At 47.9% G+C, this 17,473-nt stretch overlaps 1 protein-coding gene across 1 annotated transcript in view; it reads right to left on the reverse strand.

Moving 5' to 3' along the window:
- CAPN13 (calpain 13) overlaps positions 1–17,473 on the reverse strand; it is an 80,156-nt gene that overhangs the window by 45,866 nt on the left and 16,817 nt on the right. The window contains exons 3-7 of the mRNA XM_053589873.1: positions 13,743–13,815; positions 12,207–12,322; positions 7,545–7,681; positions 953–1,127; positions 20–94 (exon numbers count right to left, since the gene is read on the reverse strand). Coding sequence (XP_053445848.1) covers positions 20–94; positions 953–1,127; positions 7,545–7,681; positions 12,207–12,322; positions 13,743–13,815 — 576 coding nt within the window. The remainder of the gene's footprint in view (positions 1–19; positions 95–952; positions 1,128–7,544; positions 7,682–12,206; positions 12,323–13,742; positions 13,816–17,473) is intronic.

Here is a 17,473-nt window from a genome sequence, read left to right on the forward strand (position 1 = left end):
AGACGGCAGGTGGCCTTACCTGCTCAGCCCTGGTCACGGTGTAGGCGTGCTGAGTCACCAGCCCATTCACCATCACCTCTGCCTCATCTGTGGGCTGCCAAACAGATAAGCAAACCAAGTTTTAAACACCCACAGGTTCTTTAAAGAGATGGACAAACAGTTCAACACTGACTCACTTGGGAATGGTGTATGGCCTGGAACTCTTTTCGAGAGAGGCTGAGTTGGAAGCCTTTCCTGGCAGGTGAGGCTCCAGGGACTTCATGCCTCCAGAGACCACCCCACGACAGAGCCCCACAGGGACCTGCCACTCATTCAACCAACCACCCATACTCAGCGAGACACAAACGTCTGCTGGGTCAGTTGTAGGGGTCAGGCATGCCCAGCGCCTGTGCTGTGAGTAGGCGGGGTTACAGTGCGTCTAGGGGTTCTGGGGCACTTCAGATTAGGGATGTGTGCATCAACGCCCATGTTTCACGAGTGAAGGAAGCATTCCCAGGGACAGGAAGTCAGATCCAAAGAACAGACTCGAGGAATTTGGAGGGTCATCCAAGCTTTCAAAATGGGACAGGGACCTTTGGGGTGCTACCTTTAGAGCCAGGAAGAACTGGAGGTCCCCAGGTCTCCCTGTAAACTTAAGGCAAAGTGAACTGCCTTCTCCAGTGGGTGGTAAATGCCACCCCCTTCCCGGGCACTGTGGGCCCTATGGCTCCTGTCAGGGCTTTGGTGTCAGCACCATTGGAGGCCCTGCCCAGCCACTTCCCCGCCGTGTGAGAGTGAGCGCTTCTCTGAACCTGGCTCCTCTCCTATAAATGAATCCTGCTGTCTCTGCCCCGGATGCAGGCAGTATGGGGTAAAGCAGGCCATCTGTGCCCCAGAGCGGCCCTTGCCGTTCCCCCCTCTACCGGAAAGCCCCCTGGCTGAGCACAGCACCTAGGGCCTCCCATCTACTCACCCCACTGGGGGTGGCACAGGTCATCAGGGAGCCTTCCGTGGCTGCTGTCCTCACCACTGTCAGCAGCTGGGATGGGGAGGAGTGCAGGGCGATGCTGCTGACCACGCCCCCCGTGAGGTCCACCAGGGCGTCTGGGAGGTAGCCATAGTGCAGGTGGGAATAGGATCCCCGCAGCCTGTGGGGAGGAAGCTGGATTAGCCCTTGGGGTGCCTTCAGGCTGTACGCTGACCTCCGCACATTTCCCAGGTCAGGAGCTGCCTGATCCACTCCAGCTTGTACTGTCCTCTCCACCTGACAGCTCCACAGTGGCATCATCATGAAGAGGTGGGAGGTGCAGGAGCCTGAGTCGCAGGCTAAGGGTCAAATCCCAATTTCATCACAAGTTTAGCTGCTTGATCCTGGGCATGTGACTTCACTGCACAGAGCTGTGCTCGGCATGATGCCAGGCACGTCGTCAGTCCTTAGTGAAGCCTCGACATTGTTACCGAGTATCCACTCCTCCTGTTCTACTTAACAGCGGTGAGAGTACTGATTGTGGGCCAGGGACAATGCTAGGTATGTGTTCAAAGACAAGCAAGACCCTATTCCTGCCCTTGGAGAGCCTGGCATCATGACCCTGTGCCACCGGTAGCCTCTGTTCTCGCTCTATGCAAACCCCGACCCAGAACCCCCATTCCCAGAGTTACCCAGATAAGCTGACTCTACTAAGGGTAACATAGGTAAGGATGAATCTTATATAACACCCCAAAAATCAACTGCTTAAAAACCTCGTGCCTATTCCCAAAGCACCCCTTCCTACCCTCCCATTTGCCCATGGGGTTTCAGCTTGTAGGAGGACAGGCAGGGCAAGGAGGCCCGGTGCTTCCTGGCAGAGAGGGCATCTTGATCAATCACAATGGAACTACCGACCCAGGGGCCTAACAAAGCCTGATTGGCTTCAAGAGCTCAGGTTCTTATCAGTGGGGTGAACTGAAGGGTTCCCGTGGAATCCCAGAAAGGATGTGGAGCTGAGGCCAGGTCAGGCAGGACCTTGGGGCAGCCTCTTGGCATCAAAGCTGCCCATTGGGGGCCACGTTCACAGCTGTTCTGCCATGCAGGCTTCTCACCAAGGACCTGCAGTTCTAACCAGGATAGACAGACAGAGGCAGAGCTCTTCACTAGGCAGGGCAGCGGGGAAGGCTGTGGAGGCAGATAGGTTGACTTCTCACTGAGGTGCCCTGCCTCAGTCCGGGAGCATCAGGGAAAGCTGCCGTGATCCCTGGGGGTTCATCAAGACCACAGAAGGTGGAAAGAGCCTAGAGGTGGGGCAGGTCGAACTAGAACTATCTTTGTGCACCATAGTCAACAGGTAGGGCGGGACTGAAAAAGAGCTAAGTCCTTTGAACTTCTGATTACAGTTAGATTAGGGAACCTGGTTTACTTCCCCCGAGGGGATTGAACTAGTTTTCTTCTCCCCCTTTCTAGCTGTCTGTTAGCAACCCCCCTAGTCTTTTTACCCAGCCTCTCTCTAGCCAATCTTCCAGGGAACTTGGGGTTCTTTCAATCCTGTCTTTTGATAGTTTTGCATTTTGCGTATGTGCTTTGGTTAGAAATCAATAAAAGCCTTCTGAAGAAGCCAGAGAAGTGCTGAATCGTTCCTGTCTGCCACTGTACCCTTTCTCCAGGCACGCTGAGCCTCTGTGTCTTAAACTGGTGTAGATTATTTATTTATTTTTTTTTTTTGTAGAGACAGAGTCTCACTTTATGGCCCTCGGTAGAGTGCCGTGGCCTCACACAGCTCACAGCAACCTCCAACTCCTGGGATTCAGCGATTCTCTTGCCTCAGCCTCCCGAGTAGCTGGGACTACAGGCGCCCGCCACAACGCCCGGCTATTTTTTGGTTGCAGTTCAGCCGGGGGCCGGGTTTGAACCCGCCACCCTCGGTATATGGGGCCAGCGCCTTACCGACTGAGCCACAGGCGCTGCCCCTGGTGTAGATTATTTTTCCTCAGAGTCATTTCCCAGTCTGCTCTCAAACCAGGTGACCCCCCCCCAAAAAAAAAAATCCAAAAAACCAGGTGACCCTGACAGAAGCCTCTGCTGTGGTTTTTGTTCTGGGGATGCAAAGTCACATGGGGACACGGGCCTGCGTCCTCCCTGCTATTCCCTCTAACGGGGTCTTCAGCCTTGTACAAGATCCTAACCTTGGACTTTCGTTAGGAAATAGCCACTGGGTTAGCTCTAGAAGCCCCTCACACACTCCATTTTCACCCTGTTTCCATCTGTCACTCTCCTCCCCCCTGGAGATCACACAGAATTCCAGAACGTTCACTTCAGCAAATTTATGCAGGTGACCACTGTAAGAGGCCACTGTCCCAGGCATGAAGGAACAGCTTAGAAAGATTTTCATTCAAGAAACCTAAGGACACACAGGACAAAGGGACAACTCTACAGGAATTGCCATGTGACATATTTATCTCAACTTGTGTTAACCCTGGTTCTGGATCTTATCATCGTGCTTCCTCTCTCTGACCCTGGGTTCGGGCTGGTGCTCGGCTCTTATGTCTGGAGCGTTTGCTCAGTCAACTGCAGAGCCTGCCTTTGGCCATGGGTGTGCTCAGGGGGTCCAGATGCTGGACTCTGCTAATGTCCCACATGCATTCTGGCTCCTGCTCCTGAGAAGAGGGCTTTCTGAGGTGCTGGACAAGCACACGGCAGGGGGTCCAAAACCCATTCTGCCCCAGCGCCACCACCTGCTCACTGCAACGGTGTCTTCTCGGGCTTCAAATGGGGCTGTGCCAAAGCCACCACAGAACAGCAGCCATGGGGACAGTCCTCTGCCCCACTCTGTCTTAGTGTCCCTGGGCCTTGGCTGGTGTCTGGCACCCATAGAGACTTGGCCAGCAGGCCCCACTGAGCGCCTTCCAGGGCCTTCCCCCACTGTCCGCAGTGCCCTCCACGCCTGACCCCACAGCAGCTGGGCGCTTTGACAAGCAGCTATCTTCCTGCTTTACAAACACCAGCTCAGGGATCCTGCTGATGCTTCAGGAACACGGCAACTACTCTTAGACCCCGTTGCTGACAGGAAATAGAAAGGAAAGGAAAGAGAGAGAGCTGTGCTCGCCACAGCTGTCACTATTCCTTGTCACCTGAAACAGGAATTCTGAGAGAGCCTGTCCCCATCCCTCTGCTTCAGCCTCATTTAGGGGAAATGTCTCTCTGCTGGGCAATGATATGAAAGGAGGAAGGATTCATACAGCTCGTCAGCCCCAGAAAGAATGCTAAGTGCTACAGATTCTGGAAAAAAGGTATGCAGCCTGCCGGCTATCATCCTGCAGCCCCCCTCTCTCATGACCTCTGGGGTAAACAAAACTCTGAACATAGTTTTCTTTTCCCCACCTTTGACTGACTTGGCCAGTTCATTTACAGACTCCCCAGCCCCAAGCATAATGGAAGTCCATGTGTCCACTGGCTGGAGCCCACACCCTTGTGGGGGAAAAGGACCCTGTCTATATGGGCAGTCCCTGCAGGCCAGATACTGAGTTCCAAAGGAAGCAAACAGACAAATCCTTTTCCTACAGGACTGACAACACCAAGGGATATGGGGAGGCACGTGACCTGGGAGAACAGGGCTCACCCCTCCTGGCTTCAAATGCAGTGTGATTTTTGACACTTCACCTTACTGAGCCTCAGGGTCCTCATCTTTCCAAAAGGAAAGTAGGAGTCATTGCTGACAGAGGGCCCTTTCAGATCTAAAATACTAAAATTCTATTGAATTCACTCCTGAATTAGAGAACTTCCTTCTTCAGATGGGGGAGGCAGGTTTAAATAGCTTTAGTAGTTTAAGATATTTTACCCTCTGCCACATTTCTTCGGGTGGTACAATGTGGATTCTGGGTCCACTTTCCCATTTCTTTTCAAGCTGAATGATTGCTTTAGGTCATCTGTTAACAAAATGGGGTCAAACTCCTCATTTCATTCGGCAAGCTTTCTAATTCTCCCAGGGAGCCACCCTATCGCCTCCTCTTACGTGAGGAAAATGCGAGGCCCTGGAGTGATGAGGGCTGAATTTATACCGGGAAGATAACAGCCGTGTTTGTGTAAGTAGCTTAGAAGTGAATTAACCTCCCAAGCACGTGGATTGGCTCAACAACTTTGGCTGTTATCTGGGCTTCATTCTCAAATGCTAATGAACAGCTCTTCCTGACACTGGAAATAAGCTAAAATGTTAGTTTTTCATGATTTGCCTCAAAAGAAAGATTGCATAGGAAGAAGTCCTGAGGCATCTCACTGTTTAGATGGTGACTTTCACAAGGACAGTGTGGGCTGTGGCATTCTTGCCACCTCTGGGGGCCCAGGACTGGACTCAGCAAGAGCTGATGATGGGACGTTTGAGCTCTTGTTAAATGATGTCCCCAGTCAGGGGACTAAAGACCCAAGTTAACCGCTGGCACCTGCCATCTCATCAGTCTCTGGAGACTCAGCTTCCCCATTGGTGGGATGAAAGGCTGGTGAGGATGATCTCTGGAACCTTCTAATTCCAGGACTCTTATTCATTTTCTCCTTGAGGGTGGGGTCCTCCCTGCTTTCATCTGTCAGCAACTATTCCAGCTCTGATGTGTCCCTTGCAGTGTCTGCCTCAAACACAGCTGCTCTGAGAAAAGACTGTCCCTTCCTTAGCTCCTGGCCACACGACAGCTACCTTGGCCACGGTCTTCATAGCCACTTAAGCCTGATTGGACCAGTGGGGACCTGGCCTAGCTGGCCATCCAGGTTCTGACCCTCTGAAATTGGCTACTGGGCAGAGAACTGGTGAAGAGGAGCACAGGGACACAGACAAAGACCAGGCTGAGTGGGTGAAAGAGAGAGCTCTGAGGGAGGTGAAGAAAGGAGGAGGAAGGAGAGAAAAGACACACAATCAGGACGGGCTACCAGGGGGAGAGGGGAGCAGGCCAGCCACCAAGCAGAGCAGACACAGGGAGGCCCCGAGCGCAGCAGCCGCAAAACCACCACCAGGGCCTCTCCAGCCCCAGAGGCCAGTCCTCGTTGGCGTCCCTGTCTTTCCTCTCCTATTCCCCTGTGTGCCTCTTTCCCTCTCCCCATAATAAAGCAGATGCTTTGGGCGGCACCTGTGGCTCAAAGGAGTAGGGTGCCGGCCCCATATACCAGAGGTGGTAGGTTCAAACCCGGGCCCAGCCAAAAACTGCAAGAAAAAAAAAAAAAAAAAAAACCCAAATAAAGAAAAAAAAATAATAAAGCAGTGAAGCTTTATTTTTTCATTTAGTGAACTTTCACTGTCTCTCTTTAATCTTCCTTTCCTTCCTTTTATCCCTGTTCTCGCACCTCTCACTCTCCACCCCAGACAAGGATGTTTAACAAGCACCTTTTTTTTGCAGGCGTCTGGTGAGATGGGCGTTGCAGGGCACAGAGTTTCCATGTCACAACTAGCTTTGTGTGGCTGGCTCGGTGCTCCCTGCCCCTATCGCTCAGCACCTCCCGCTCCGTCCTGACCACTACAGCAGATGGAATCTGTGGCTTCCAACTGTTGGAAAGCAGTGGAGGGCACCCACCCCCTTGTACCTGCCTACTCTGGTGACAGACACTCCACACAACCCTCGTGGCACTGTAAGAAGTGCATGGAGCCCATCATCAAGCCGTCCCTCAGAAGGCTGCCTCTGTGCTCACTGTCCCAGGGCTGAGGACTGCTAGAGCCCACATTCTGGAAAACACTTGGCATTCTCCAGTTTTCTAACCCTCCTAGTCTGACAGGGGAGAGAAACATTTTGTTATACTTTTTATTTGCATTTTTTGATTATGGAAAACTTAAACATCTCTTTGTCATCTGTGTGGGTCTTTGTGACCGTGTTCTCTTCCACTCACACACACACACATACACAGTCCTGCACACTGGCCACTGGGCCAGTCCGAGAGTGTCTGTCCCAGTGTCGGGCACAGTGCCTGGCATATGGTTAAATGCCCAATAAGCATCTGTCAAATAACAGCAACCCAAAAAGTCTAAGTAAAATGTGTGAGTTGGGATGTCTGCAAGTCCTTGAGCTCGTCACACCCGAAGTAGTCCGTGAGCCGTGGTGATCTGACCGAATGAGAATGAGCATGCTCCCCCATCCCTGCACGCAGGGGACATCTCACAGCAGCCACACCAGATCTGTCCCACCCTGATGATGCTTCCTTCTGCCTACCCCCTCCCCACCGCTGGAATTCTACCCATCCTTCAAGGCCTCACTGCAGAGCCACCTCCTCCATACAGCTTCAGTGTGACCCTGGGAGGCAGACGTCAGGAGTGTTCACCGTCCTCTGCTCTCCCATCAGACTTTTTGCCCTTGGCATTATATTTCACTTGGGCCCACATGGCAGGCTGAAAGTCACTGCCTTATCAGTGCATATTTCTGTCCAGCCCCAGCCCTGCACGCCGACACTGACCTTTGCACACAGTGATTGCTTAGGGAGGATGCCCAGCCAGGTGGCCAAGGCTGTGATGCTCTGAAGGGCTCTGCCTGTACCCAGGAGAGCTGCTGAGAGCCCGGGGCCAACTAATGGACAGCAGCTGTCTGCAAGCTGCTGTGCAGACAGGGCTGAGGGGGCCCCTACTTACTTGGCATAGGCTTTCTCTAGCAGGCAGGGCCAGAATTCCTGGTTGTCTTTTCGAGGATGTACAAAGAGGCAGGCATTGTCCACGACGGGCAGGCGGTCATCAACCACCACTTCCACCCACTGGCCACACTGCCAAAACTGGAAGAGAGCCAAGTATGTGCCTTAACAGAGAGGGACGGGAGGGACCCTCTAACTTTTGCCGAACACTAACTGCAGTTGCAATGTGACCTGCATGATACAACAATGAACTCTCTCCAGAACAAAATCCCAACCAGCCCAGGTGGCTGGGCCAGGAACAGCCTCTCTACCGGCAGGTGGAGGAAACGAGACGTAGACCAAGTTAGTCAAGCGAAATGCAGGCAGGGAGAAAGAGACGGGGTCCTGCTGACTTTGCTACTCACTGAGGCCTCACTCGGGCAAGTCCTTTGTGAGTTTCAAAGCCACGCGCGGGAGCCTCCGGGTACTTCTTATACACAGAATGATGATGGGGAGCCAATGCTGCGAATAAAGGGCTGGCGTGAGGGCAGCACAGCCACCAGGAGATGAAGGATTTGAGCAGGTGGTGAGAAGATAGGGAAAGCATCTCAGGTAGTAGGGACAGTGTGGGCAAAGGCCTGGAGGCAGATGACATGATGGCTCAGGACTGAGCAGCTTCCTCCCATAAAGCCGGCTCTGCTGTTAAAGCAGCAGAAAGGAAACTGGCTGGCGCGGCTACTGCTCAGAGTGCAAATGAACCAGATGTTCCTCTCCAAAACAGACTGTTCTAATCTTTAGCATTCAACTCTAAATGGTTCACCTGGGGACATCGCCAAATGAGGAAAATTCATAACAAAGCCAGCCTTTTGGAGTCTCTTTGCTGGACTGCCCTGTGCAGGAGAAGCAGCAGAACTTCCAGCATCGGGCCTGAGCCTTGGTGAAGGCGAGTCTCCAGCAGGTGGGCTCAGCAGGAAGCTGGCTGGATGTGATCTCTCATCCACATGGCCTTTTCCACAGCTGGACCTCCCAGTTGCCAGGCTGTCGCATACCAGCCAAGGACACACTTTTAGAGCAGAGATGGAGACTGAGACAGAGATATTAGTGGAGACGAGCGAGGAAGAGATTCTCACGCTCAGCAAAGAGCCAGTGCACTGTGGCGGGTTCTGCACAGCCGTGGACTTGCGTTCCTATTATTGTGAGGAGGCGGTGAGGCTGAGGGGCTGCAGGGATGATATTAAAAGGGAGATCGTAAAACATGTCTGAACAGGGTGGCGCCTGTGGCTCAAAGGGGTAGGGCGCTGGCCCCATAGGCCAGAGGTGGTGGGTTCAAACCCAGCCCTGGCCAGAAACTGCAAAAAAAAAACATGTCTGAACACCAAGGAAGCAAATTCCAGCCCTCAGAAGGGAGTGCTGGAAAGATAATATGGATTTTGTGCTTAATTGGGGTGACAACATATAACAGCATTCAGTTGGTAGAACTATGCTTCAATTCTGGTTTCGCCTCTTGTTATCTAAACAGACATTGAACAAGACATTTAATTCTCCGTGACTCAGTTCCTTCATCCATCAAATGGTAAGAAAAGACCTGCCCCATAGGGTGTGATTCAGATCAGATAAGACTGTGAAAATGAGATCACAGTTTTGAGAGTAGAGGCTGTTTTTCAGTAGCTATTTTTGTTCAACATCTAGGATAGCGCCTGGCACACAGTAGGCCATCAAGAACAACCGAGTGCTGGTGAGTTTATCTTAGAAGTCACCCTCACCCTATCTTCCCACACCAGAAATGCTGACCAAACTTGTTCTTCCTAAACAAAGGGGACATTAAATAAGACTGCCACTCCCAGAGAGGATACCAACAGCCTGACAAGTGGTTGAAGATGAGGCCACCAACCTGCATTTCCTGGTTCACATCTCTGGGAGAGGAGGGATGGCATTTGGATAAGGTCTGCACCCTTCAGGAACCACCTTGTTGCCATTTTGCCAAAAGTAAAGGGTCTAACAGGGACATCAGAAGTGTTTTGGGCAGAGGCCCGGAGGTGCCCCAGGCACTGGGTCACTTCCAAAGATCAGTGCCTAAGCTCACAGTGATGAGATTTACAGAGGTCAGCCCACTGCAATTGCTCCTGAGAAACTGTGTGACTTTCTTTGTCACCCAGAAGGGCAGAATATGTCCTCCCTGTTTGGGTCTCGAGTTGTCATAACCACCCAGGTGTCCTGACTCTCACCAGCGTGGATACCTCTGGGTGAGCCCAGACACAACTCAATCCTGGATGCTGTAGCTCACCCCTGATATGGTCCTTGGATCAGCATCAGTAACATCACTTGCAGGCCTGTCAGGAGACCAAGCTTGCAAAGAGTTGGATGCCAGGAGTCAAAAACAAGATAAAGGAGGGGCCCGGAAATAATAGGAGGAAACTTAGGGGAGCAGAAGGATGTAGGTTTTCAGGTTGAAAAAGTTCACTGAATTTCAGGCAAGATGGATTTTTAGAGGAAACACATCTAAATATCTTCTAGAGAAAAGCCTAAACTCCAAGGAACGAGCATGGTTCTTACATCCTTCAGTTTAAAAGAACATGTTGCATACAAAGTCAAGAGAATAGATTTAAATTTAAAAAATTTAAAAATTAAATTTTTCTTCCACAATATTGGAAAGTTACAAGACAAGGGACAATGATTATAAACTTTTCAAAAAAACAAACGTGATCCAGTTATTCTAAACTAAACTAAAAATATCATTCTTAAGTGAGAGCAAATAAAAAACTCATGTTTTCTGAGAAAATTATTCAAGGAACTACTTCTATCCAGTGAAGGTTAAGCTAAAATAAAAATCTCAAGATAAAGAGAAATAAAGGGTGGAAGAAACAGTAGCAAACAATGAGTTTTAAATATGCATTTTTTTTTTACAGGAATCATATACCTATAAAAGTTAAAATGAAATTGATGATAAAAAGATGAGCAAAGATAAGGCAGGGAAGTGCAAACAGGAGGCAGCTGGGGTGGCAGTGTGAACATCAGATAAAAAGAAATTCAAGGTCAGAAGCATTAACTATAACAAAGAGGTATATTATACAAGTTTTACTCCAACAAGAAGATAAAAAGACCATAAACTTTTGAGCATCAAAGAATAGGGCAGGAGAAAAAAAGCAAAAATAAAAATACAGCACTGGGATCGAAAAAGCAGATTTAGCCCCAGATTACAAGAAATAAAACAAATTAGCAGAGAGTCATAGGAGCAGCAGTATATTTGGAAAAACTGAAGAAACAGTTTATTTTTCCCAAAAAGTATACATCTAAAGACTTAATTCCAGCAGAAATAAAAGACCCAAGCAGATCAATATCTATTGAATACACTGGAGGAGTTAAAGAAATCACAATTAAGGAGGCAGGCCCAGGTAAGTTAACTACTGTCTATTTTACTTTCAAAGAACAGATAATCAATAATTAGGGACTATTATTCAAATTATTTCAAATTTTAACAACTGTAAAGCTCAGTTATTTTAAAAAGCTAGATGATAAAATAACCTAAACTAGAAACCAATTTTACCCATGATATGAATACAAAAAGTCTAACAAAATTTATAGCAACTTGAATCCAAGAACGCCGTAACAGAGTGGCATATACAAAAAGCACAGTTTTAAAATCAAAAGAGGATAGAATTTAGCTCCTGTGACTCTTATTCAAAACTCTGAGGATAAACAAGAGAGGATAGAATTTAGCTCTTGTGACTCTTTTTCAAAACTCTTAAGCAAAACTAAGATGATGAGGCAAAGAGCAAAGTAAGTTCTATGAATTATTAAAAAGAGATAAAATTATCTTTATTTGCAGATAATATTATTGAGTAAGTAAAACCACCTAGATTCTGCTAGAGAAGAAAATGAGAACTAATAAAAGAATTTGACCAGGTGGCTAGATGCAGTTTAATATGTAATAAGTAGTAGCTTTTCTCTTTTTCAACAACATCTCGTTAGAAATTCGGGGGAAGAAAACCCTCATTTACCTCAGCGAAAAAAATGGTAAAATATCTGAGAATAAATTTACCAAGAAGATTATACACCAGGATGAAAACAAAACTATAACATTTTATTGAAGGGCATAAAACTAGTTCTGAACCCATAGAAAGGTATACCATGTTTCTGGAAAGGAATAATTAAAATAATAAAAATGTAATTCTTCCAAGTTAATGCAGAAATTTAAAGCTGCTTCATTCCATATCACAAGGGCTTTTCTTTTTAATTAGACAAAATGGTTTTAAAATGCTCATGAAGGAATAAATGTGCAAGAATTAGCAAGATAGTTTTGAGAAAAGAATAATGAATAATGAGGGAGAACTTACCCTGCCAGATGTTGCCACTTCCTATTAAGCTACTGTAATCAAAATAACACAATATGGCGCAAGAATAGACAGAGAGGCAAAAACTCAGTGATGGCTACAGGGTTCTTGATCAATGACTCTGTGCTGATTGTGTCTGCCATTTTTATTCACATATAAACATTTTAATTCTTATCTTTCCTGTGTGCTGTCGGGTTATAAGCTCAAATCCTTTTTGGGAGGTAGGCAAAGCTAACTAATGTGTGAGCATCTCTTTGATCTCAGGCCACCAGACCATGAGGAAATTCAAGACTCTCATCTCCCTTGTACTCACAGAAAACCCCAGCGTCTAAGGAGCATCAGAGTGGCGCACGTACCCAGAAACGAAAAATCCCTGCATACTGGTGTGCAAAGCTCTGGCCCATCAGGATCTTCTGCAGACGCTGTGGGTTCTGAGTCAAGGAGCCCAGTGCTGCCAGGAACCAGCAGTCTCCTGCGAGGAGAGGAAAGAAGCTGGGAGAGCCTGACTGGGCCCATGTGGAAGCCCCACCCCATAATGTCACAGGTCCTTGCCTCTGGAGTCTGTATACCTCCTTCTGAATAATGTCTTTTGTTTTGGGTTTTTCCTCTTAGAAAGGATTCACTGAGGCTAGTTCCAAGCAAGATAGAGACGAGGCTGGTGGTGGTGGTGGTGGTGGGCGTGGCTGGTGCAGGAGGGCAGGGAGCCCCAGCCAGGCTTTGGGAGAGATGGAGGCCAGCTTGCCTCCCAGGCTTCTTTGCCAGAGGTGCCCAGAGCTAAAGCTACAGCAAGTTTCTCTGCCTGCCTTGGTGATTCACAGGTGAAACCCTAATGGGGGGGGATCATTGGCTGTGAACAGCAGGCTTCTATCTAGACACAGTGATTCCACCAGGTGAAGTCCAAGTACAGGTACAGATCATTTGTAAGCCCACATTTTGAAGGTTTAGCAGTGGTTGTCAACCTTCCTGATGCCTCCTAATGCTGTGACCCTTTAATACAGTTCCTCATGTTGTGGTGACCCCCAACCATAAAATTATTTTTGTTGCTACTTCATAACTGTCATTTTGGTACTGTTATGAACTGTAATGTAAACATCTGATATGCAGGATGTATTTTCGTTGTTACAAAGGGGTCGCGACCCACAGGTTGAGAACCACTGGTTTAGAGTCTGTTCTTTAAGGGATGGTTGCCTTCGCTGGTTCCTCCAGACTCCTGTCTACTTTCCCCTCCCTGGCCAGCAGTTCTGTCCTTCCACTCTCGGCTTCTTCCTCCCGGGCCTCTCTTGACCTGGGACTGCCCAGGAGCCTGCTCGTAGGCAGACCTTGTGTCCCTGACCACACCCTCTGAGTCTGAGCAGCCCCTTGTTCTGGGGCTGTCTAGTGGGGTGGGCACCAGAGAATCAGACAGCCTTGGATTCTCGACCCTATCCACTACTGATTGTGTGACATTAAGTAAATTATTCTACCACATAGCTTCTCCATTTCCACACTAGGAGTGAATGGAATCACACGTGCAAATGTCTCCCGTGCCATGGCAGACCTCAATGTTTGTCTGCCTCTCTTTTCTCTCTTTCCCTCCCCTCTTCCAGCAGCTGATGCTTCCCTGTGCTCAATGCTCAGACTAAACAGCAAGTTTGTTTTCTTCCTTCCTTTGGTAACCCCTCACCCCAAATGGCCCTGCACACCCACTGCTGAGCAGTTGGGCGTCTGGGCATGGCAGGTGGCTGCAGGCTGCAGGACTGAGTGTGAGTAGTCCATGTACGGCAGCCCAGGGAGCCGGCCTCACACCTTCGGAAACTGGCACAGACCCATCCTCCTCTGCTCCCCATGCACACCCATGACTCGGGGCAGCCTGCCCTCATCCAGGGCCAAGAGAGAAGACCTTGAGTTCTTACCTGCCCTTCCTTGTTGGATGTCAAATTTGCTTGCACCTTCCAGGATGAAGTGTGGAGGGCCCCTTGACAAATCCTTTGTGGGAAAGAGGGAGAAAAGCTATGAGCATCTTTCGTGTCTTTATGTCCCAGTATGGTGCCTAAGACGTCATTCACTTTGTCTCTAGGGGTAGAGGGTTAATTCTTAAAAAGGTGCTTCAAATCTAAGTTAGGAAAGTTCTCTTCCTTCTTCAGGCTTTGTTGCTCTCAGGAAGGCAAGTGTCAGGGGGATGTAAATGTACCTGATAAGACAGGCCGTACGGGCCTAAGCATGCTGGAGGCGATGACATAAGTAAGGACTCGGGATCCTTATAGCAACTGTCATTCCCGTCCCACAGGCCAGTGTAAGAGGTTATAAACAAATCATCAGAAATAAATAGGATATGACATTTATTAGAGCAGACTTTATAAATATAATAAAGTACTATAGTTTTTCATAATATAGCTTTTCTTGGGAAATGCATCTCTCAGAAATCAGCTTAGGCATTCTGGACTCCAGGTTCAAGTCCAACCAACAGGATGCAAGGTGCACATGTGTCAGCTCTTTGGCCACTCCCAAGCACCCACCAGCCCCAGCCCTCTGCCAGGTCTGAGGAAAGCTGGGAGTGGCGAGGTCAGCAGGCACAAGAATTGCAAGGCCTTAAAGGGGACCCCTGGGCATCTGGGGAGAGGACCAGGCTGTAGGTCTAGCTCCTGCTCCCATGCTAGCCAGCTCTTGGCTTGTCCCCACTAGGAGATCATGGGATTGCCCTCAGTCTCCTCTCCGTGCAGCTCTGCCTGGTTCTGTGGCATAGGTCTGTGTAATTTGGTAACTGGTCCTGTATCATCCTTTTCATATTGACAAATAAATCCCCAGAAAGCAGGCCTGAAAAGTAGAAATGGACTCATTTCCTCAATAGCTTATTTTACCGAGTCATGGTCCTTCTAGAACCTGCCAGCCCTTTCCACGCTGCCAGAGTTTCCTGGTGGGGATGCAGACTAAGGGGCAAAGACCCTGGCCCAGCTGTGGACATCATCTGACTAAATTGCCTGACCCTGTCAGGTGCCAGGAGAGGCACACTGAGGCCCAGGCCCCCTTGGGCCAGGGGACCCTGGGGCGGTACCAAGCCTGACCCCCTGACAGAGCAGTGATGGGCAGGACTTAGGGTCTCTCCCAACATGGCAAGCAGGGAAGGACGTGGGGCGGGGGCGGGGGGAGGGGCTTCAGTGGCGCTCAGGGCGCCTCCTGGACCCAGTTTTAACACAGCTTAGAGTATTTCACAGTCTTGCACTGTCTCCTCTTCTTCTAGAAGAAGGGACTACAGTTCTCTGAGAGGCCTGCAGTCACAAGCAGGATGCTTAAGGTCCTCCGCACACAGGAAGTAAAGAAGAAGTGAGGCTGTGGGGTTTGGGGACCAGGAACGGAGACAGTCTGGCTTGGATTCCTTACCCCCAGCCATGGCTCTTCTTTACTGCTGCCCTGTGGCTTTTTCTCCAGGGCTCCCCAGAGCAGGGGGTTGGGGGTGGGGTGGAAATTGGGGAGCCTGTTCTGACAGACCCAGTACTTGCCCTGGCACTTCTTGAGAACCTTGAGAACTTGAGCAATTTACTTTGCTGAACCTCTGTTTCTTCATGTGTAAAAGTGATCCAATAATACAAATTATAAGGACAGTTGGGAGAACAGAGTGATGAAACCCAGGCAATGGCACAGCCTTGCTGAGGCCTGGGTGCTGTCCTGGAGTGTCTCTGACAGTTTCCCACTGGCCTTGCAAAGCAGGACAAGTCCTTCCATTTATAAATGAGGAGGGATGTGAAATACTCAGTGCAGCCTCTGACAGAGTATGTGTTCAATAAATATTGATTTCCTTCTTCTAAAATATTTGCAAAATTTAAAAGGCTATACTCAGATGAACCCACAGCCTCAAATGCACTCATTATTAAACAAGATAGAGTAAAAAACATGAATTAAGCAATCAACTCATAGATTTTTAGGAAGAAAAAGACAAAAAATAGCCTCACAAAAATAGGAGGAAGGAAGTAATAAAGAAAACAGTTAATAAATGACAAAATGATCCAGCAAAAAAGTAAGATAAATAAAGTCAATAAGTTGTTTTATTTGAGAGAGGGTGTTTGCATTGACCCAACCTTTGGCAAATACAGTACAGAAACTGAGATAAAATAAGAAATAAAAATGAAGTTTCAGAGTGAATAAGTGAGTGGGGAAAAAAGGAATTTTAGGAATATAAAAACACAGATAACTGAGTTACTGATGATTTTCTGACAAAATAAAGATGGCTGAAAGTGAATCAAGTTAATAAATAACATGAAAAAAATTAGTAACCTTGAGGTGTATTTTAAAGTTAAGAATATCTCTTTAATATTCTGAAAACACTTCTATGTACATGTAATTTTCCTGTTGAGTTCTCTCATATTTTCAGGGAACAGACAATTTCTATGTCATTTATAGTTTCAGTGTGAAAAAAAAAAAAGAATCCTGCCCCATTTAAGAAGTCAACATAATGTTGACGTTGAATCTGAGAAAAAACATACTCCTGACCTGCAAAATAATGTCAACTAATCTCTTATCATCTAGCAAGATTTGCTATAGAAATGCAGAATGCAAGGATGGTTTCATATTAGGACACCTAATAATATAAAGTAGCACTTACATGGCCAAAGGGGATAATAGTTTTATCCTTTCAATAAATGCTATGAAGGCATTTGATAAACTACAACTTTTTATGATTTACTAAAATAACAAAAGTTAAAATTTAAAAGACAAACATTTTAGCTAGTTAGGAACAAAAAGATGTTTTAAGGTGATGATAATTAAATGGCAATTATTTCCAACCACAAATAGATAGTCGACATCAGATTTATGGGGAAATATCAGAACCCTTTGGATCAAAATTGGGTACAAAACCAGCACTTGTCTCTTGTACTTTAAGCTGCCTGTTCCTGCCCCACCAGGGCTTTAGAGCTGCAACAGACAGTCCAAAGAGAGGGAAAGTGGGAAGGGATAGAAATTAGACACAGTAGCGGAGAACCAGAGGAGCTCATGGTATAATTCCCGTTCTAAGGGCAGAAAGAACATTAGTCTTTTAGTCTGCCAGGCTGACTTATTGAGACAAGACCCACTAAGAAAACTGGTAAAAGATGCAAAATCTTCATCTTTTAATGGCTGAATAGTACTCCAATGTGTACATACAACACAGTGTCTTAATCCTTTCGTGTGTTAAAGGGCACTAAGGTTGTTTCCACATCTTTGCGATTGTGAACTGAGCTGCTAAAAAAAAAAAAAGAAAGAAAGAAAGAAAAAGACAAGAAAAGAAAACAGGTAAAGATGGCTGAGAAGATGGAAGTGCTCTGGCTCTGGGCAAGTCACCTGTTACTAGGTGGACCAAGGAGAAGTCGGAGTGACAAGAACCTAAATCAGCTTCAGGCTGAACTATCAGCAACAGATAGTGTCCGGCTAATTGTGACTCAATCCCCAGCAGATGTGGGGACTGTTGTGTCCCGCCTCCCATGACTCTGAGTCAGTGGGTTATTCAGAGGTGGTGGCCTTCAGGATTAACACAGGTTCTCAGGTGATTCTGGGGCCCAGCCTGGGGGAGAAAGCAGTTCCGAGAAGTTGAGCAATTTGTCCCAGGTCACACAGGAAGCAGGAATCAGGTTTCTGCTCCGTAGTGCCCTGCTCTTCACCTCTGACCATACCA

The sequence above is a fragment of the Nycticebus coucang genome, chromosome 4 (genome assembly GCF_027406575.1).
Source record: "Nycticebus coucang isolate mNycCou1 chromosome 4, mNycCou1.pri, whole genome shotgun sequence".
NCBI lineage: Eukaryota > Metazoa > Chordata > Mammalia > Primates > Lorisidae > Nycticebus > Nycticebus coucang.